Genomic DNA, 21287 nt, shown 5'->3' on the forward strand with positions numbered 1-21287 from the left:
GTAACCACAGAGCAGTGACACACTCCTGGGTTACTGGGGCCCAGGTTCTGAGTGCCCAACATTTTCACTGGTTTGTTTTGGAACGTTATGTCCAACTAGAAAGGAAATATTCAATTTTTGAAATCTTGAGGTTATAGCAGCTCAGTGAAGACCATATTAGTATTTCCCATTAGACTTTTTTCATGAGTTTACTGCACTTTCTAGATGATGGTGCAGTAGAAACATCCCTCCTGATGCCGTTCTGAAAGCTGTGCTTGTGAAAATGAACTGTACATGTCAGTGTATACACTTTCTGGTATGTGTTATATGCACATGTATTATTTGATGCCAATGAAATAAAGGGGGGTATGTGGACTTTTAAAATTAAATATTGCAGTCAGAGGCAGATTTGAGGAGGGATAGAGGTTCCCAGGAAGCAAATGGGAAGGTCTGAGCACATTTCTTATCTGTAGATATGCAGGCAATGTGCCGAGTGACTGGAGCAGAAGAAGATTCTGGAACCAGATAACCCAGCTCACCTCAGGGGCTACCAGAGCATAGGACAGGAATTAGAGATTACAGCATGTCTGTGATCAGTCAAAACAAAGCTCAAACCAAGCACACATTTATGCAAGGAAGAGTAGAGTTAACTCCTGGTCGGACGTCACACTCTTAAATTAAGATATTTTATCTGGCAGCTAAATCAACGACATACACAGTGAAAGTGAAAACAGGGGACAAGAAGAATGCTGGGACAGATGCCAACGTTTTCATCATACTCTATGGAAGTAAAGACGATACAGGTATGCCTTCAAATGATGGAAAAGGAGAGCACCTCCCTGTTTGACACCTGAGAAGACAGGTCATGGTTTCTTGTCATTTCCCCAGTACCCATTTCTCACTCCTTTTAGTGCGACTTCATGTTCTCGCAGTCGGTGCACACATCGTGGTTACTTGGAGCACGGCACCAGCTGCTGTAAATCACTGCCAAGCTTTGCGATGCTGATTTGCACCAGCTGCTGGTCTAAAGGTTTTAATTTCAATTATAGAAACAGCACAGTTGACTGGGACTACATTATTGAGCAGTGAATGTACTGGATGATTTGCTTTCCTCAGCAATGAATCAGCATGCTCCTGAAACCCAACCCTCCTCTGCCTCTTTGAGTGTCCCAGAAGTATTTAATCAGCTGATGAGCAAATCCTCTTGGAAGCAGCTGAGCCGTGTGTGCAGTGGCTGGGATGCCTGTGAGAATGACAGGGAACTGATGGGTAGCACTGATTTCTTTAGCTGCGAGCACAGCACGACAACATCGTCCCTGTTGCACTGCCAGGGGATCATTCAAGGGAGGAATTCTGTATATTTTGGGTGTTGATACAGACTTGGGCTCAGAGGGAGGGACAAAGCTCAGATCTTGAGATGAAAAGCCAATTTTTGCATTTTAGCCACTTCCCTCGTTCCACTGTTGACATTCCCAGAGGATTTGTTTCACATGCTGAACAATGTCCTTTTGCATCGCCACAACAGGGATAGTCAGCCTAAAGGCCTCAAAGATTAACAAGAACAAATTTGAGCGTGGGAAGGTAGATGAGTTTACAGTGGAGTCTGTGGACATTGGAGACCTGAAAAAAATCAAGATAGGCCATGACAATAAAGGTAAGATAATCTGCTCTGTAATGCAGTGTTTCTAGTGCACTGGGTGCATTGCTGTATAAAATAACCTGCCTCCAAGACCCCAAATGTAATTTACCTTTTGGTGACAGATCTTTGCTGTCACTTTGGCTGCTGCTGCTACTATCTATGCTGCTGATTCCATTCCCATGTGACATTAGGAGCTCAGTGGTGCCAACTTGCAGGTAGCTTTGCATCCTCTCCTTCTGCAAGAGTCTTTATAGTTCTACAGCCACATCTTTAGAGAGATTTCACAGATACCACCACACCCCATATTTTTTTTTATCGCGTGCGACCCATAGACTTGTTTCACTTCTTCATTAAGTTTTTGGTGGTATTTTGATCATCAAGTCTTGGCTGCTTTTTAGACAGAATTCTGTGTATCTGCTACAAACAAGGGAGGCAGTGGAGCTATGAATGGATGGATCTCTTCCCCTATGGGTCATTCATTAAGTGACAAGTTTGTTGATAACTGCTCTGCATTATTACGGAGACCAATTGATAAAAGTGATGCAGTAATTAGCATTTCCACATGCACATTGTTAGCCTGACACTTATAGAAATGTGAAGCATTTTACCTCAATCCTAGGCAACTACATCCAATGATCTTTACGCCATATATTCTACATTACCTTTGGCAAAAGACAGAAAGATTTATTTCTTGGAGGTCTGGCGTGCAGTGATTCATTTGCTGTTGTCTGCAAAGGCTTCGTGGGTTATTCACTGTTATCTTTCCACCACAGGTAATTCAACTGGCTGGTTTCTGGAATGGGTGGAGATTGATGCCCCATCCGTGGGACAGTGCCTCAAGTTTCCTTGTGGCCGCTGGCTGGATAAATCGGAGGATGATGGAGCCGTTGAGAGAATTATCTTCCCTGCAGAACTGCAGACAATAGAGTACATCCCATGTGAGCAGAATGCCATTTCCCCAGGATACACCCATCATTACAGAAGATAAAAATCTCACTGTCTCATGCAGTTTTATAGGTTTCACCTCTCCCTTGAACTGGCTTTGGGAAATTTCAAAGTAGATCACATGCCACCTATTCAAATTACTACAAGAATGTTCCACTGGGTGCTCTAGATTTACTGCATTTGCCAAATCAGAGAATCATTAGAAGTCATGTGGATGTGGATGATTGTCTTTTTCTTCCTATTTCCCCATCCCCTCCAAGTCCTCTGCTCATTCCAAGCTGTCTTTCTTGTCTCCAGTTTCCCTTTGATCTTGCTCCATTCCAATATTGCCATTTCTGGTGCCAAAGCAGACACTCTGGTCTCGCTTCCAAGTCTTAGTTTTTCCAGTGCCTTTGGTTTTGCATGCTCCTGCTGAAAGACCCTCTTCCAGAGTTTCTTTAGTGTGGTGCTTTTCTAGAAGTGTTGTACCAGTCTGCCTCTGTTGATGTTCTCCAATTTTTCCTTACTCTTCACTCCTCTCCAAATTAATGTTTTGGGTAACCATTGCTCCTACTCAGCTCCTTCTGAGTACAAGCTCAAGTCTGCTATGGCAACTCAAACTCTTTCATTCTGGAAACTTCTTTTCCTGTTTGCAGAATACTGAGGATCAGATACTTAGGTTTTGTTGAAATAAAAGAAATATTTTGCTTACTTTTTATCCCTCTCCCTTCTCATGCTCCCCTCTCTTAAGGATCTTTGACAATGTGCAGAGTAGAGCCCTGGGACTGTATTTGACTTGTCCCTCTCTGATCTGCTCCATTTCAAGTGGTTGATCAATTTTGCTCACCGTTTGGGCACTGTCAGAACTGCCTTTTCCTTACATTGTGTTGGATGCCACATTGATGAGGGATGAGGTCTGACACCTGGGAGTTGATTTCCTGACAGGTTCCTCCTTGGTCATTCATAAGAAGAGCTAAAAAATTTTACACTGAGGCTGTCTCCCCTCTCATCCCCAGTGTGTGCACTGAAGGTAACAAAAGCCTTATTGCCTGCAGTTCTTCATTTAGATATCGAAATTTAGAGCTGCCCAAACTCCCTTTCTCTGCCTCAATTTCCTTCTTCACAAGTAGTTGTGGGAATAACCACATGGAAGGGCATCAGCTGTTTTGCCTCCTTTTTTTTTATTCTGAAGACAGAGATTCATGTTGAAGGTCCCTCCATGTTCAGATCCCCGTACCCTGCAGTCTGTAAACTGAAATAATTTCTTCTCTGAGGATCTGCCATTGTCATGTCTTTGTGCTTCACCCATTCTTTGACCAAGGTATTTTTATTTCTCACATCTAACCTTCTTTATCCAATCTCTGTGGAGCAAAAGAAAGGATTCTCTTTGCTCCCTTCTGCACTTTTGTCAGTCCAATGGAAGAAAAAGTAGATTCACAGAACTGAAAGGGACTTTAAAGCTCATATAGTGCCACCCCTGCCATGGGCAGGGACACTTTCCATTATCCCAGGTTACCCCAAGCCCCATCCAACCTGGCCTTGGACACTCCCAGGGATGCAGGGGCAGCCCCAGCTGCTCTGGGCACCCTGTGCCAGGGCCTGCCCACCCTCCCAGCCAGCAATTCCTGGTTCCCAATATCCCATCTGTGCCTGCCCTCTGGCAGTGGCAGCCACTGCCTGTGTGCTGTCCCTGCATGCCTTGTCCCCAGTCCCTCTGCAGCTCTCCTGGAGCCCCTTGAGGCCCTGGCAGGGGCTCTGAGCTCTCCCTGGAGCCTTCTCTTGTGCAGCTGCACAGCCCCAGCTGTGCCAGGCTGGCTCCACAGCTCAAGACCTTGGAGCATCTCCGTGGCCTCCTCTGGGCTGGCTCCAGCAGCTCCATGTCCCCTTTAAGCTGGGGATCCCAGAGCTGGATGCAGTATTCCATGTCTTTGTGTCTGAAAAAATAAATTGATTAATAGATGAAGTGATACCTTTTATAGGAGTGAATATAACCCAGAGACTCAACACATGCTTCTGGTCTGTTTTTTTTCCATGTTATCCCAATCAATATCTATTTTGATGCAGATGTTGACTACATAATTTATTAATACCTCTGAATATGTTAATGATGTAGGAGCTTCTGGCACGCTGTGCCTTTGAGCACATAGTTCGTGTTATACCAATTTTTGTCAGCAGTCCACATCCAGCCTTTGGAAGCAGTCAGGCCTCTCTGGCAAACATTTTGCACCAGGCCCGCTGTCAGCTTAGGCTTTTTCACCATTTGAGCCATCCCCATTGTGCTGTTTACGACATTCCAGTTTCCTAGCAATTAACCTGTGGGTTTCAGTTTGCCAGAGGTAACTAAACTGGCTTGATTTGTTTTATGATGACTCGTGCCAGAATTGTTTCACGATGAAAACATGTCATCCACAGTCCAATTAAAATCATCCCTGTGGGGATACAGCTTTAAAAGTGCCATGTAAATGAAATGGGCATCTGACAGCTGAAAGTTGTGCTGTTGGTGACCTTGTTAGGGCGCTGCTTTGCTGATTCAGTTCTAAGCTGATGTTAATATTCAAGCAACAAGAGCAAGTGCTACAGCCTTCAGCAGAGAGGATAATTTTTAATTCATAATGCATAGTGTGTGATTTTTGGTATGCAGGATTTTTTTTCCCCTCTCTTCTTACATTCTGGAGAAACTATTCCAGTTTACTTGCAGCACAGCAGAGCAGATTTCACTGGGTTGGGGAGGAAGAATATTGAGTATCTCCAGGCCAACTCTCTGTAGAAGAAAACTTCTTTATCTGTGGCCTCCTGAGAGCTGTATTTAGAGAGCCTGAGCTTTTAATGAATTATTAGTTTCTTATATGGATAATCAGAGTTACTCCAACAGTAATAGAGGTGGTGCTGGGAGCCTTTTCCCTACCCTAAGAGGGATGCTGAGTCTGAAACACAGTGCAAGCTGCTGTAATGTAATGATCAAAAACTACTGAAGATGTGGCAGAGTAGGAGGGTGAGAATGACAAGCAGCTGACAAGATAGTAGTGAGGGATGGGAGAGGATGGAAGATTTTTAGGGATGCATGACAGAGGGATGGCCAGGAGCATATCGTGGCAGTGGCAGAATCCTGGTGTTGAGGGCTGTGCTTATGGGTAGTGGGACTGTGGGAAAGTGTCTTCCTGAGGCGGGAGAGGTCCCTGTAGAGCTGTTCAGTGATGCCCAGGTCTTACCTGGTGTTTTGATTTCAGAAAGGATTTAAAGGAGCTTGGGACAGGATACAGTTGGCCAGATGGCACACCTGACATCACATGTGCTTATGACAGTGGAGTGTCTGAATTGCCATCATGGTTATTTGGTCATTCAGAGGTTGGATTTGGGGAGTGATTCAGCTAATCCCAAGGAAAATGCCTTCATTCCTTGATAAAGTGTTTCTTCAGGCTGTAGTGACTTTATTGATTGCATCTGGAGATGCACACACTTGTCTGATGAGCAGGTATCTAAACCTATGTTTCTTTGTGAGCTGAATACCATCTCACCTTGAAAACTGAGGATATAGTCAGAAAATCCATAGCAGAGCCAGGAACAGAGCCCCTGTTCCCACATTCCTGGGTCAGCCTTTTTCCTGAGCAAGTCTGAGTCATACTCCAGCAGGACTCAGGACTGAGAAGCTGTGAAGATAGAACAGGACAAAAGGAGGCATCAGATTTTGGGGTCATGGGACATTCTGGAGAAACCACAGGAAAAGAATAGGGGAGTATTTGTGGTCTTGAACATTACTCTTCTGCATTCACCATGAGTCTGGGCTGTAATTTAACCTGTTTGCCTCAGTGTTTCCAGGGGAGGTGGTACCAAGCAAAAAATGGAACAGAGGAATTATTAACTTCCTTATGATGGATTTTTGTAATCTGTTTAGTGATGGAAATATTAGGAATTTTTAATCAATAAGACTATCTTGAATATTTTTCACTACCTCCAGTTGTCTTAACTTCATCCAACTTCCTAAATGTTGAAAAATTTGCAAATTCGTGTTTTGCTTTAACTCTTGAGCTGTCATTTCAGTAACTTTGGATGGCAAGTATACTGAATGTCATATGATTAACTTAAAAGCTCATTACATCAACTCATATCAAGGTCAATTTGCTTTATAAAGTCCTGTGGATTCCCATAGGACTGACCAACTTGATAATTTAACTGACCACAAGAGTGTGATTGCTATCCTCTCCTCTTTCACTGTTGAGATTTATAACCCATTTTTTGTTTCACTTTTTTTTTTTCCTTAGGGGCATTTCTATGCTGGCTCCTAACTCTTTTTGGCTTGTTTCTGTTTTCTATCATTTCCTAAACCAGTTGTTCCTTACGAGATCACAGTGTACACCAGTGATATTTTTGGAGCTGGCACGGATGCAGATGTCTTCATTGTTCTTTATGGAAGTGATGGGATTTGCACTCAGCAAAAATCCCTGTGCCTCAACAAGAGAGAGCAAAGGATGTATTTTGAAAGAAATTCAGTGAACCAGTTCATCGTGGAGGTAAGATTGAAGCATGGGGAGCACTGGGGAGCATGCAATGGTCAGGAATAAACACTCTCAGTCCTCTCTATCCCTGTACTGTGAAACCATCAAATTTATCTAATCAACAGAAAATGCTTTAATAATGCCTGAGATGAGTCTTGGAAAGGTGTGGGAGGTCACAAAATGAGGAAGGTCACCTCCACTGGCATCAAGGATGTGTTTCCATGCTCGGGAAGGGCCAGAGGTCGTTTCCAAAATGACAATGAGAGTGGAAATCCTGACCAGGATGTGCCACCCACTGCTCTGCTCCTCACTGGTCTCACCCAGCTCAGTCACTGCTGCTCTGCTCTGGGCTGGGGCAGCCTCAACTCGCATGCTGAGGGCACTTTTGGGTGCCACAGCATAAAAAAAAGACATTAAACTATTAGGGAGCATCCAAAGAAAGCCACGAGGATGGTGATGGGCCTTGAGGTGAAGCTGTGTGAGGAGCAGCTGAGGACACTAGGTCTGCTCAGCTGGAGAAGAGGAGACTGAGGGGAGACTCCACTACAATTCCAACTTCTTCATCAGGGGAAAAGGAGGGCCAGACACTGATCTCTGCACTCTCATGGGCAGACAGGACTTGAGGAAACAGCATGAAGGGAAGGTTTAGGTGGGATATCAGGGAAAGGCTTTTCCCCCAGAGGGTGCTGGGCACTGCCCAGGCTCCCCAGGGAATGCGCACATTCCCAAGGCTGCCAGAGCTCCAAGAGAGTTTGGACAATGCTCCCAGGGATGCACAGGGTGGGATTGTTGGGGGGTCTGTGCAGGGCCAGGGGCTGGGCTCTGATCCTTGTGGGTCCTTTCCAGCTCAGAGTGTTCTGTGATTCTGTGATTCTCTTGCAGTTTGCAATACTTAGAAACATAGTGCTTTTTCTTCTGTATCCTCAGGCAGAGAAACCATTTCTTTGCTGTAGACAATGTGATTTTTGAATACCCAGGCTAACTTTTTGAAAGACCAAGTATTTCCTGAAGTGTTTGCACAACTGTATGCAAATAGTAAACCAGGGCACATCAAATAGTGATCTCATTTACATCCAGAGTATTAAGCAATTCCTATTCACAGTATATTCCTATTGCTGAGAACTTTTAAGAGGCAAAAAAAAAAAAATACAGACAGACCTGCTCTGGATTATCCTGTTGATGCTGCTCCATGCCTTTCCCTTCCCTTCCTGGCTACAACACCACCACTGACTTCATAGAGGATCTTACAGCTTCCCTCTGTTTTGAGTCTGGTTTGCTTTTGTAATTGAAGGGAAATTTTAAACCAATTCTTAAAATACTTTCATCCCACATTGTTGTTATATGTCATGAATCATAAAATAAATCCCCAGTGTGATTCCTTTAAAACAAAGAACAAGACTTATTTCGGTGGAGTTTCCACACAATTTTTCATAAGCAGAGGTTGCATTAATCCACAGGTATAAATCTTAAACAGATTGTTCTGGTTAAGTCTTTATTACATAAGATTTATTTCAATTTTGATGGAATCTGAAACATCACTACTTTTCTTAGATTAAGTGAGAGAAAATGCAGTGTGTTCTACCGATTTATAACATCATATTAACCTGTCCCCAAACTTCATTCTCACTTCACCAGTTCCTCTTTCTGCAGGAGATGGGAACAAAGCAAAATATATTTTTCTTTCACCTGCTTGTGTAGAGCCATAATTTGGAGTTCAACAGACCCTGAAAACAATTTGAGGGGTTTCAGAAAACACAAGCTGGGAATTGTCTGTTTGCTTTGTGGTTTTACCTCCCTCTATCATTTTGTATTTTGCAAAAGAGGCACAAAATATTAGAGATTGCTCCTAGCTGTGCTTCCAAGTGATGATTTGCTGGAGATGCCTAGAGAAGGGTAAGGCCCACTTCTTCTTTAACATGGCTCTTGACTGCTCAAGCATCATTTTATTGCTATGTATTGATTAAAAGTCTAATTGAAAGATGAGCATTTGGGCAGGACAAAAGAGGAGAAATATTTTTTTCCCTAATGTATACTTGTGTGTGTGTGTGTGAGTTTTAGAAATGAGTTTGGATCGTTTCGTTATTTTGTGGTGAATCTTATGCTGTCTAAAGTTGGAGCAGGGCTGATGGAGTCAAACCCAGTTTGCTCAGTGTGGATTCCTTGGGTAATGCAAACCTACTGACATGGAGCCTTCTAAAACTACTGCTGTCTTTGCTTCTGCATGGCTGGGGAGAGAGGGGAGTAGCCTCCAGTGATGCAAATGGATATGCTCCATTTTCCAGAGAAAATAAGACTCAAAGGCCCCAAGGACAGAAGGACAGCTCAGTGTTCTACTTGCAAAGGTTTGAAGCCAGCCTTAGGTGTTTGAAGGCCAGATCCACAAAAGTTTGCACCAGAATAACCAAAAGCTAATACTTAGGAGCAAATTTCAGTTTTTCCTGTTCAAGCCTTTGAAAGGGAGGTGAATTAAAAGTAATGCACTAGTAACAAATTACTCAATTAATAAGGTGAGGCATAAAAACCCAGTAGCAACTTCATAAGACAGTCATCCTGTTGGCTTTCTCAGAATGGCATTGGAATTCTGTGGCAGAAGAGGAGAGATAATATAAAATGCCAGGCTGTTTGTATAGTACTTAAACCTCAAAATTACTCTTTCAGTATTAAGAGAGTGCACACAAGTGTTTAAAAAAGAAAGTGATTTAAAAAGAGCAATTTAAAATGCAGTTGCATTGCAGTTTCTTAGAATCACAGAATCAGTTAGATTGGAAAAGACCTCTGAGATCATTGAGTCTAGCCTGTGGCTGGTCCCCACCTTGTCACCAGACCTGAGCGCTAAGGGCCACATCCAGTCACTCCTTGAATACCTTCAGGGGCAGTGGCTATACACCTCCCTGGGCAGCCCATTTCAATGTCTGATCATCCTTTCTGTGACCAATTTCTTCCTAATGTCCAAACTAAACCTCCCCTAGCACAGCCTAGGACTGCATCCTCCTCCTGTCCCTGTTCCCTGGGAGCAGAGCCCGACCCCCCCCGGCTGTCCCCTCCTGTCAGGAGCTGTGCAGAGCCACAAGGTCCCCCCTGAGCCTCCTTTTCTCCAGGCTCAGCCCCTTTCCAGCTCCCTCAGCCTCTCCCGGGGCTCCAGCCCATTCCCAGCTCCGTTCCCTGTCCTGGACATGCTCCAGCCCCTCCTTCTTGAATTGAGGGATACAGAATTGGATACAGCACTTAAGATGCTGCCTCACCAGTGCCAAGTATAGGGAAATTTTTTAAACAATTGCCTTCATTCTGACTCATGCAGAGAAGCCTGAGGTGCAGGATTGCTGCTGTGCAACCAGACCTTTCTTATTTGGTGGGCAATTTGTGCAGAGCAAGGTTCTCTCCATTTTGGAGCAGAAGCCCAGGGAAAATTTTTAGCCAAAATGCAAATTAGGGCATAACTCCAGAGGAGGCCACGGAGCTGCTGCCAGGGCTGGAGCCCCTCTGCTCTGGAGCCAGCCTGGCACAGCTGGGGCTGTTCACCTGCACAAGAGAAGGCTCCAGGGAGAGCTCAGAGCCCCTGCCAGGGCCTCAAGTTGGCTTATAAAACAGAGGGTGAGGGACTTTTTGTATCGGCAGATAGTGACAGAACAAGGAGCAATGATATTAAACTGCCAGAAGGGAGGGACAGATGGGATATTGGGAAGGAATTCTGCCCTGTGAGGGTTATGAAGCCCTGGCACATGTTTTCCAGAGAAGCTGTGGTTGCTCCATCCTTGGAAGTGTTCGAGGACAGGGCTTGGAGCCTCCTGGTCTAGTGGTCTAGTGGAAGGCGTCCCTGCCCATGGCAGGAGGGTGGAACGGGCCAATCTTTATGGTCCCTTTGAACCAAAACCATTCTAGGATTTTATTTTATGATTCTACAAGTGACATCAGCACTAATATTTTCCCCCCTGGGACTTCAACAGCCTGGAAAAATATGAAATAACATGGAGAAGTGATGTCTCAAAAGTCACAACTTGTTCACACTGCAATATTTCCCTTTTTAATTTTTTTTTTCTGTTTGTTTGGGTTTGGTGTTTGTTTCTTTGTTTGCTTTTCTGTAGCTGGAGGACGTTGGTGACATTATTGAAAAGATTCGCATAGGACATAAGGGCGGAGGGCTGAACTCGGGGTGGCACTTGGACCGTGTGAGGATTCGGAGGCTGCTGCCAAATGGGAAGGTAGGCTGTGAATCCCAGCACATCCCCAGGAGACGCCGCTTCCGTCTCCCAGATTGCATCTTCTTCTGTGTACAAAGTGTGATTAACAGTGAGAAACGGCTCCCTGAAGAGCAGTGCGTTCTAAACTTGCTGGAGCCTGGGGATCTGGGGACAGCAAACGTGTGTTATCACGTTTTGTTCTTAAAATGTTGATTATAAGGCTCTGCAATAATTACTTTTTTAAAGCTTCGTGTGTTCGTGTGTACTTCTGTTTTGAGGGATCACAGGGAAGGGAGTGGGAAGTGGGCGTATTATTTTAAAATAAAAAAGTATTGTTGTCAAACATGGACAAGAAACAAATTTGTCAGTCTCTTAATCCTGGAAGAAAAAAATGCAAGGAGGCAGTACAATTAAGGCAAGTAAAATGCGTCTCTGTGCAAATCCCTGAATCATGTTAAAAACTCAAGTTAGATTATAGGAATTTTTGCTGTTCATGTGAACAGGATTAACACAGTACAATCAAATTGGTCACCTTGATCCTGTCCATGTAAGAAAGTGTCCCTCAGCCCTGCTTTCAGATGCTGGCTATAGCAATAGGGATGAATCTGGCTCTGGGGAAGTTCAAAAGAAAATCACCTCTTCAGGGCCAGTTCAGAATTGGAGCTGTAGCTGCATTGGAGAAGACCTAGACTCTTTCTCCTTATTCCAAAGGGATGTCAGCTTTTATCTCCCCTCAGGTCTGCCCACTCCTCAGGTGACTTCTTATCCCAAGATCTAAAGCAGCTTGTTCAGTCATGGTGAACCCACTTCTCATCTTGCTTCCTCCTTCAAAATTTACAGGATATGTTTGATTTTCTTTACTACACAATCAACTCACAGGTCTTCTTCCTTGAACCCTCCTCTCCACAGAATTGTTTCTGGAATTGTTTAGGTTTGAAAAAGAACTGCAAGATCATCAAATCCAACCATTCCCCCAGCACAGCCAAGGCCACCACTGACCCATGTCCCCAAGTGCCACATCCACACAGCTTTCAAATCCCTCCAGGAATGGGGACTTCTCTACTGCTCTGGGCAGCTCTGCCAGGGCTGGACGATCCTTTCTGGGAAGAAATTTTTCCCAATATCCAGTGTAAATCTTCCCTGGTGCGTGTTGAGGCTGTTTCCTCTCCTGCTGTCCCTTGTTCCTTGGGAGGAGAGCCCAAACTCCACCTGACCTCCTGCCAAGAAGGTTTCCCATTTCCATCCTCCTGAATGAGCTTCTTCACAAGCCAATACCCCTGGATTTCTCCTCGTTATCACCTTTCTGCCGATCTGACATTATCAGACTCTCGGTGCATGGCCTAACCCTTTCCTAGCTTCCTTAGGTTAATGAAACATCGTTTTCAGAGATATTGGTACTGGTCACAGGCTGGAGAAGATGAAGAGGGGGGTGCCCAAATGTGTGGAAACCAAAGGAAAAGTGGTGCCTGGGCTGCCTCTTTCTACACTGGCCTTAAACTGAGCACTTTGGGAAGTGCCTGAGAGGTTTCGTCTTGGGTGCTCCTCAATTTGCCAAGAGAGGGTCTGGGGGCTGCATCCCCTCCTCAGCCACTGCAGCAGCTTTGGAGGGCAGGTGGGGAGGAACCTGAGGGTGGAGGAAGGGAGGAAAGCCCTGAACGACTTGGGAATGGAGAGATTTACAATTCTGCTGATCTTTTGATTATGGCATGGGAAAAAAAGAAGAAAGCAGAGCACTGCATGATGCCGCTGATCAGCCGCAGGATATTATGACCTGCCACAGGATAGCAATATGCTGCCAGCGCTTCTAAAAGCTGTGCTACCTGATTAGACTGCTAAGATGTGTCTAGATGTATCTGTAGAGCTGCAAAAGAAAAATGAGGTCAGTAACTTTTCAGATTAAATTGAAAGCACTTGGGTAGGAAACTAGGATTGTTGCGTGCTGAAAAAACCACCTTGGCATGTCAATTATATTTGATAATTATATTTCATTTGTTACAACTTGGAGAAGGGAAAAGCACTGACTTTTAACACACTATCATACCCTGCTTCTAGCTTAGGTCCAGACTCAGACTCTAACAAATTCTTTTCAGGGCTGCAAGAGGATTTTACTGTTGGTAATATAAACCAGTGCACTTTACATCACTTAAATATTAATACAATCACTAACAGGGAAACCCCAATAAAAACCGTGGCAATGGCATGGTGATTATCAATAATGAGACAATTAACTCTTTCAGTAAGTGCACGTTATTCCCCACTGTGCTGTCACTCCAGTCCCTAGATATCTTGTTACCAAATAAACAGTGTTTGCATCAGTGGCCAGCAGTATGAATGTTCAGGGGCTGTTGAAAGCTTCAGTGAGAAAAGTGACTGAAGTGGGATCTCTATCAGGAGGAGAGAGTTTCAGCACTGAAGCATCGTTCTGGAAAGCCCTCTCCTCCCAGCCTGCAGGTGTGGAGATAAGCACTGTTCATCAGCTCGGCGTACAGTGAGATAATACAGGTTAAGTGGTCAGACAGTCAGAGCAGAAATGAGGAAGCAGGAATTATTAGGTGCTGTATGCTGCTCGTATAGCACAAATAACACTTGAAAGTAAAAGATGTGAAATCACCTGAAGTGCTGCCGGTTTTCTTTGACACCATTTTGTATGCCAAGCTCCAAACCTCCTCCTGGAGTTAAACGTCTCTGTCTGGGGTTAAACAGCAGCGCTGCAGGGAGCAGCAGAGGGGAGGAGAATTGGTGTTTCATTGACAGCAGAAGATTTGGGCTGTGTGTGCTCCAATTCTGCTGCAGACTCAAAACACGCAGTCACACAAGCCCCTTGGAGGGGCTCTGCTCCCACAGAACAACTTCCCTGGGATCTTTGGGTGGTGACACTGTGACCCGTTCATTCCAGGTTAGCTGTGATCAGAGTGCTCATCTGCCCTTGGGTGCACAAGCTATTCCTCCCCAGTGGTGGTGTCAGGGAGGGCAGGATCTGCAGTTCCAGGCTGTAAAATACAGTCACAACAAAGTTCAAGGGTGCTACAGTGAGATCTATTCCCTTCCCTTACCATGTATTAATATTTAATATTTAAATAGCAAAAGTAGCGAAGAAAGGGCCCTGTATTGGCTTGATAAGTAATCACAGCAGAGTAATTAAGGTGGAAATTATTCATAAAGGGTGTCTACAGGAGAGCTGGAGAGGGACTTTGGGCAAGGGATAGAGGGACAGGACAAAGGGGAATGGCTTCAGGGCAGGGTATTAGATATTAGAAAGATTTTTTTTTTTCCTGAGCTCAATACTTAATTATTTTGCCTATAATTTTGTGACTTGAGAGTGGGCAGACCCTGGCACAAGTTCCCCAGAGAAGCTGTGCCTGCCCCTGGATCCTTGGGAGTGTCCAAGGCCAGGTTGGACAGGGCTTGGAGCACCCTGGGATAGTGGAAGGTGTCCAGTGCAGGGCCCATGGCAGGGGGCTTGGAACCAGATGATCTTTAAGGTCCCCTCCAACCCAAACCCCCCTGGGATTCTGTAGACATCCGTTGGTATATTATATATGAAAGTGATGCCACACGGTATGCTGGAAAGAGCAGGAAGCCCCTGTGAGGGGTAAGAGATAAATTACGAGCTTGTCCATAAAGAAAGGGCCTTTTTTCTGAATTTATTTACTGTGAGATTAAAACTAACTTAGGTTTTGTTTATTTTTTTTTTCTTCTGTTCAGACTTGTGGCCTCTGTATCTTGCATGGTGGCTCATGCTCCTCTCTTCATGGAGTCATAGCCTGGGGTGCCCCGCACACAGAAAGCTCCCTGCATCTTACCACCTTGGAGGCCTTATGGGAGTCTGTTCTTAATGAATAGTCTGGGATTAATTTTGTTTACCAAGTAGAAAGCACATGTTCTATTGTTTTTGTCTGTTTGATGATATAAATCATATTTGTTTCCACCAAAGTGAAGTCAAAACAAAAGATCAAAAATTAAATCATTATTTTTCTCCTCTTATTGCATGTATGGGAATTGCCTAGAACCCCTTGAGTCACAGAATTATAGGCAAAATCATTAAGTATTGAGCACAGGAAAAAAAAAAAAAAAAAAAAAAAGCCCTACTGGCTTCAAAGAAAATGCTGCCCAAATAAGGGTTGAAGAGGAATTGCAGAGTCTCAGTAAAGCACAGCTTCAGCAGGAATGGTTCAGTCCTGATTAGGAATTTACAAGTTTTAATGCTGGGAAGGGCAGAGATCTGCTGGATCATACAGCCACTCTCACACACCCACTGGGAATCCTGTTTTCTGCTGCATGTTCAGTGCTTCTTCTAGGGGCCCTCAGATGTCCTCTTTCTGGAGGGAATACATTTCTGTGTACTATTTTAGGTCTGCCTCTACACACACACACGCACACATACATGAGTTGAAAATCCCTGCCTGCATGTCAGAGTGTTTTCAAAGGGGAGAGGCTAGCATGTGTTCATGTTGTTTTGAAGAGATTTCCTCTGTCATGTTTACTCCAGGGCTCAGAAACTGTCACATTTCCATGTGAAAGATGGCTTGCAAAGTCTGAAGACGATGGCGAGACTGTCAGAGAACTGGTACCATCTGATATTTTTACTGAAAAGCTCATGAAGGATGGGACACTCAAGCAGATAGAGGAAGAAGTTGAAGACCCTTTAGAAGGTAATATAATCCTAGGAGTAGGTAGGGATGATTTGTCTGATTTTTTTGGAAGAAGACATTTGGATGTGTGGTTCAGTGCCATGCTGGTACAACTGTTCACTTCTCTTTCCCTTCCTGTTCTCTTCCTCTCTCACACCTGGAGCACTTCTGTGCAAAAATGTCATTATTTTCCTCTGGGGCTTTTAAGAACCTGTCACAGACACCCTTCCACACCCCTAGTTTCCATATCTCCTCTGACTCCTAGCAAAATTCTTATATCTCGTCTTCCAGGCTGTGTTAACCTCTTCACTCATTTGCCCAACTTCACCTGTCCAGTGCACTCTGCCTCTTCCTTTCCTATCCTATGAGTCTAATTAATGCTCCTCTTTCCTCCCAAAGTTGTTTTGCCTGCTGCCCTTCAGGTACACATGCATAACCTTTAGAACCCGGGTCATTGCAGCCACCTTCACCTCATTAAAGTGCCTCCCAGGAGAAAAAATTCTTATTCAGTTTTGAGTTTATCTTATAGAGTGGTGATGATGTTCACTGTTTGGCATTACTGGTAGGTGAAGCAAATGAAAAAGAACTTAAATTTCACCCCTAAGTCATTGCTACTCCATATGCCCAGCTGCTTGCACCTCTTTTTCCTCTAGAAAAAGAATCTCCTTTTCTCACCCAGAACTCATTATGTCCTTGAAAGAGGTCATGAACTTCCTCAACCTGAGCAGAGCAAAAGAAATTCAGCTGCCATTTTCATTCTTGGCTCTTGCATCTGGCAACAAGATAATTCAACTGAGAAAATAAGTTTTCTCACTGTTTCTTTTCTTTCAGAACCTGACTTGCATTTATTGTAGAATAGTGTCAGGGTGGAATTAATGTGGATTGTTTTCCATTGCCAAGGGAAGAGGTGCCTTGCTGGAAAGAGGACTTGTGTCCTCCTTCCTGATAGCTTATGGGAGATTTCTTTTCCTGCAGAGGCAGACAACTTTAAAATCCATAACTAAGTGGTAAAACAGTGGCAAGGGTGGCCTGGAGAAGTGGTGAATGACCCATTCCTGGAAACATTTGAGCTCAGGTTGGATGAGGCTCTGATAAACCTGTTCCAGTGGAAGGTGTCACTACCCATGGCAGGTGGGTTGGACAAGGTGGCCTTTAAAGGTCTCTTACAATACAAGCAAATTGGTGATTCAATGATCCTATGACATCTAGGTGCCTGCATGACATTTTCCTTAACTTGTTAATTTCTGTTGCTTTACCTTGGATCAGTTACCATTTGTTAATTAACCTAGGTGATTCACTTTTCCTTCTGAAGGCAAAGCCTTTAAACAAGTTTTACAATCTATGGAATAGAATTTTTTGATTTTTGAAAGTTTCTTCTGGCGTGGAGCTAGGGTTAATTTGGGAACTTCTGCTTCAGATATGAAATATCTGGGACAAGGATTAAATCTTCTGCATGTCTGTGAGTCCTCATACGTCTTGGGCGGTGACACAGTGTAAATGACACTGATGGAAAAGCAGCTTGTGGTATTCTGAGGATCATCTTTTTTTAATAATATGCTGTGTTTTAGTCCTCAAGGTCTCTAGAACTAGCAAGCAAAGTCCAAGGAGGGATGCATTAACTAATTAGACAATATACATTGCTTCCTTCATTACTAAAGTAGCAGCTGCCTCTCAAATATGAAGCTGTAACTCTGTAGGACATATGTGAGAAGGCAAACCAGAAAATCCAGCACTGCACACAGTCCTGGTGGATGTTCTCAGGTGATGACTCTGATCCATTTCTCAGAGAAATCAATGGAAATCTTTCATAGATGACAAAGCAGAATAGGGTCTGTCTTACTGTGGAAGAAGAAAAAGACAATATAGCAATTTTCTTCAACACTGTTAACATACACAGAATCCTAACTAAGACTTTGTGCTTCTTGCTCATTTGCATTGCCCTGGGATTTGCAGGGAGGCATTCTCCATGGCTCATATGCTACCAGGGTAATCAGAGACTTGTACAGACCCTCACTGTTTTCCTGGAGAGGATGCTTTCAGTAACTGCTTGTTTTCCCCATGTAATTGGGAGAAGAGCAGCAAAATAAAAATAAGAGTATTTAACAGGTTTAGTAAAGCACATTACTAAAGGCTTGATGAGGTTTTATTGTCTCATCATTGAGCAAGCTAAAGAGAAAGGGTACTTAAACAGCACAGCTCCAGCCCTTCCTTAATTAAATACTCTCTCAGCAAAAGGACCCAGAAACCTGTTCTCTGTCTGTATGGGGAATTTGTAGAGATACATGCCATTAACTCCTGTAGTAATTGCACGTCTGAATTCCCAGTCTTTGTTTATGGAAGATGGAGTATTAAGGATTCACAGCAGTGAATGGCTTGTTCTCAGGTCTATGTCCCTCGAGCCTCTGTATGAAAAGGTGCTGAGTTCCTGTACCTCAATCGATTCCCATCCAGTAATGACCATAATGATTCTTTGCATTTTTAACCGTGAGCTGTGTGATCAAAGCAACACACAGGCATTGATTAGATGGAGAAAAGGAAAGTCAGCAAATGTCAGCCCGGGGATTCTCTAGTCTTTGGACTGGAAACCTCAAAGAAAAAACATATGGGATTTAATAACTCTACTAGTCACAAGCAGAAAACCTGGGGAACATTTTCTTAGGTAAATTCAGTACCTAATATGGATCTCAATATTTCATCTGACCAGAAATCATCTCTGTTTCTTTCTGCAGTTCACACATACAAGATCAGCGTGTTCACTGGGGATATCTACGGTGCTGGGACAGATGCTAATGTCTTCCTAAATATCTACGGAGACCTGGGGGACATGGGAGAGAGAAAACTCAGCAAATCCGAAACAAACTTCAACAAGTTTGAAAGGGGACAGGTACAAATGTGAAGGGTTAATGACACTTTCCATTTCTCAGTCTTTAATCTGTCAAGTCAATGACTGACTTTATAGGCTGAGTTTTCCTATGAGGGATGAATTGATTGATTCCATTTACCACATTCATTACCTCCTAAAATGCTTTGTATGGATTGTCAGCTGGGTATTACAACTGACGGGCACTGCAGCAAACAGGCAGATGTTCCTATGAAGTCACTGATGGACAAATTACGAGCTTGGTCATGGAAACTGGCTTGAGCTGTGAGCTTCAGATTCCCACAGTCCCTGTGCAACTGATTTGCATGTACACAGTACATGCTGGAATTCGCCACAAAACTTGTTAAATTGATAGGACTTAAGCTTCAGCTGTATCTGGGAAAGTAACACCAAAAGTCATGTTCTGTGGTCATCCCATGTATCACTCGGATATAATGGTGGCAAGGATTGACTTATCTGGATTGTTCACACAAATGTAACTGGAATAGAAAGGGAAGTATACTTAAAAATCTCCCAGGATTTCAATATCCTAACTGGTTGTAAAAGTGATGTTTCTTGCAGCTCCCCTCCTAGCAGAAGCAGTCTTTAAAACATTTCCCTGAAGAACAGTTTTAGCTTACAGATATGCCTCCATAGACTTCTGCAAAGCTTTTAGCCAAACGCCCTCCAGCAATATGGAATTTAAACATATTTGTTCTGTAGCCTCCCTTTTTTGCCTTTTTCCAGTAGATGATCTGTTGAGAGTTTGTTAACAGAATCCACTGCTCTTGAACACCCTGCAGGAGGACACGTTCACAATACAGGCTGTGGACCTTGGCATTTTATACAAGATCAAGATTCGCCATGACAATAGTATGTTCAGTCCTGATTGGTTTCTGGAAAAAGTGGAGATCCTGGATGAAACCACAGAGGAGTCGTTCGTTTTCCTGTGTGAGCGCTGGCTCTCTAAAAAGAAAGAGGACAAAAAAATAGAGCGGACACTTTATGAACAGGTACAGCTATGGCTCAAAGCAGATTCCAATGCTACACATAAAAATAAAATTCTTGAGTATCTGGTTGAAGTCCAAGGCAGCTCATTAGGGACTCAGAGGGCTTTTGGCTTATCCAAAATTAATTTCTGATTTTCAGTCGAGAGCTGAAAGTAAGGCCACTCTCAGCCCATTATCCCTAGCTCTGTAATTGGCAATTTCAGCAGAAAAATCAAGGAGTGTAAGTGGAACCCTTCAGATGAGAGTTCACTACCTTGCTGATACACAGCATTTCCCTGTTGCTGTCCTTGCTATGCCCACAAAGCAGGTTAGTAGTAGGTCCCACCATTCAAAGTTCTCCAACCACAATATTGGGTCTTTTGACTTCGTCCTCACTTGGACTGGGTGTTTATTTCTTTTCAGATCCCTATTCCACCACTGTCTGACATAAAAGCCAGGTCTCTTTGCTACCACTTAAAGCACCAAACATTTTTAGTAAGTGTCCTTCCTACTTGCACACTCTCTATTGCTTATCAGCCTAGTGCAGCTAATTGGAATTCGAGGTACATGCTCTAATTAAAATTAACAAACAAGATTAATAGACTTCTCTTACTTCTATAGAGTGAGACATAATAAAGCAGCTGATTATAAGTTCATTTTATTTAAGAAGTCCATTTTGCAAAGTACAGAGATGCTTTAAGTGAGAGTTACCACTAAAATGATCATCAATGGAATTGTCCTGGACTCATCCTGAACGCAGCAGAGTGGATGTAAGAGGAGTTACACCACGGATGAGTGTTGCCAAGTGCTGCCTCATAAAACTGCAGCCCACAAGCCTATCAGTGCTTGTGGACAGGCTTACCCCATTGCTTATATCAATTCATAACTCAATATTTTTTTAATTATTTGACAGCGTGCCTCACACTGTCAAGTAATTATTTACATTAGCCTCACACTTATTTTTTGAAAAAAAACCTCACATTTATTAGACAATGACACCAAATGCATTGTCAGTAACTCTTCAAACACAACCAGTGTTTCACATCACTCAGGTTTGCAGTACCCTGCCTCTTGTGATACTTGACCTGTACCTAAGGAGCAGCCCCGGGAGAAGGAGCTGGGGGTGCTGGGGGTGAGAGCTGGACCTGCCCCAGCCTGAACCCCCCTGCCCTGGGCTGATCCCCAGCGTGGGCAGCAGGGCAGGGGGGATTCTGCCCCTCTGGCCCTGGGCTCAGCTGAGACCCCACCTGCAGAGCTGCCCCAGCCCTGGCTCCAACAGCACAAGGACGTGGAGCTGCTGGAGCCAGCCCAGAGGAGGCACCAGGGTCACCAGAGGGATGAGCAGCTCTGCTGAGAGAATTGTGACTGTTCAGCCTGCAGAAGAGGCAGCTTTGGGAGGACCTAACTGTAGCCTTCCAGTACCTGAAGGGAGTTGACAAGAAAGATGGAGAGAGATTATTTACATGGGTCTGGAGTGACAGGATACAAGGGGTATGGGTTCAGATTGAAAGATAGTTGGTTTAGATTTCATAATAGGAAAAAATTCTTCCTTGTGAGGGTGGGCAGGCCCTGGCACAGGGTGCCCAGAAAAGCT

General features: G+C 44.0%; 1 protein-coding gene and 2 long non-coding RNA genes across 6 annotated transcripts in view; 1 reads left to right on the forward strand and 2 right to left on the reverse strand.

Moving 5' to 3' along the window:
• Nucleotides 1-21287, forward strand: part of LOC137465210 (lipoxygenase homology domain-containing protein 1-like) — an 80172-nt gene that overhangs the window by 9893 nt on the left and 48992 nt on the right. For 3 of the 4 annotated variants that reach the window (XM_068177077.1, XM_068177076.1, XM_068177078.1), the window contains 8 exons: nt 678-782; nt 1505-1633; nt 2392-2556; nt 6869-7050; nt 11118-11234; nt 15703-15865; nt 18574-18728; nt 19508-19717. In XM_068177077.1, coding sequence (XP_068033178.1) covers nt 678-782; nt 1505-1633; nt 2392-2556; nt 6869-7050; nt 11118-11234; nt 15703-15865; nt 18574-18728; nt 19508-19717 — 1226 coding nt within the window. Of the gene's footprint in view, nt 1-677; nt 783-1504; nt 1634-2391; nt 2557-6868; nt 7051-11117; nt 11235-15702; nt 15866-18573; nt 18729-18984; nt 19163-19507; nt 19718-21287 lie in introns of those variants that run through there. The other variant, XM_068177079.1, reaches the window with a different exon arrangement.
• LOC137465220 (uncharacterized) lies at nt 5170-14298 on the reverse strand. The gene is made up of 3 exons (XR_010994598.1): nt 13825-14298; nt 6058-6189; nt 5170-5342 (listed from the first exon to the last, which is right to left on the reverse strand). It is a non-coding gene; the product is annotated as an uncharacterized lncRNA (long non-coding RNA).
• On the reverse strand, nt 17562-19470 carry LOC137465218 (uncharacterized). The gene is made up of 2 exons (XR_010994596.1): nt 18859-19470; nt 17562-17683 (listed from the first exon to the last, which is right to left on the reverse strand). It is a non-coding gene; the product is annotated as an uncharacterized lncRNA (long non-coding RNA).

This window comes from Anomalospiza imberbis, chromosome Z, assembly GCF_031753505.1.
Source record: "Anomalospiza imberbis isolate Cuckoo-Finch-1a 21T00152 chromosome Z, ASM3175350v1, whole genome shotgun sequence".
Taxonomy (NCBI): Eukaryota; Metazoa; Chordata; class Aves; order Passeriformes; family Viduidae; genus Anomalospiza; species Anomalospiza imberbis.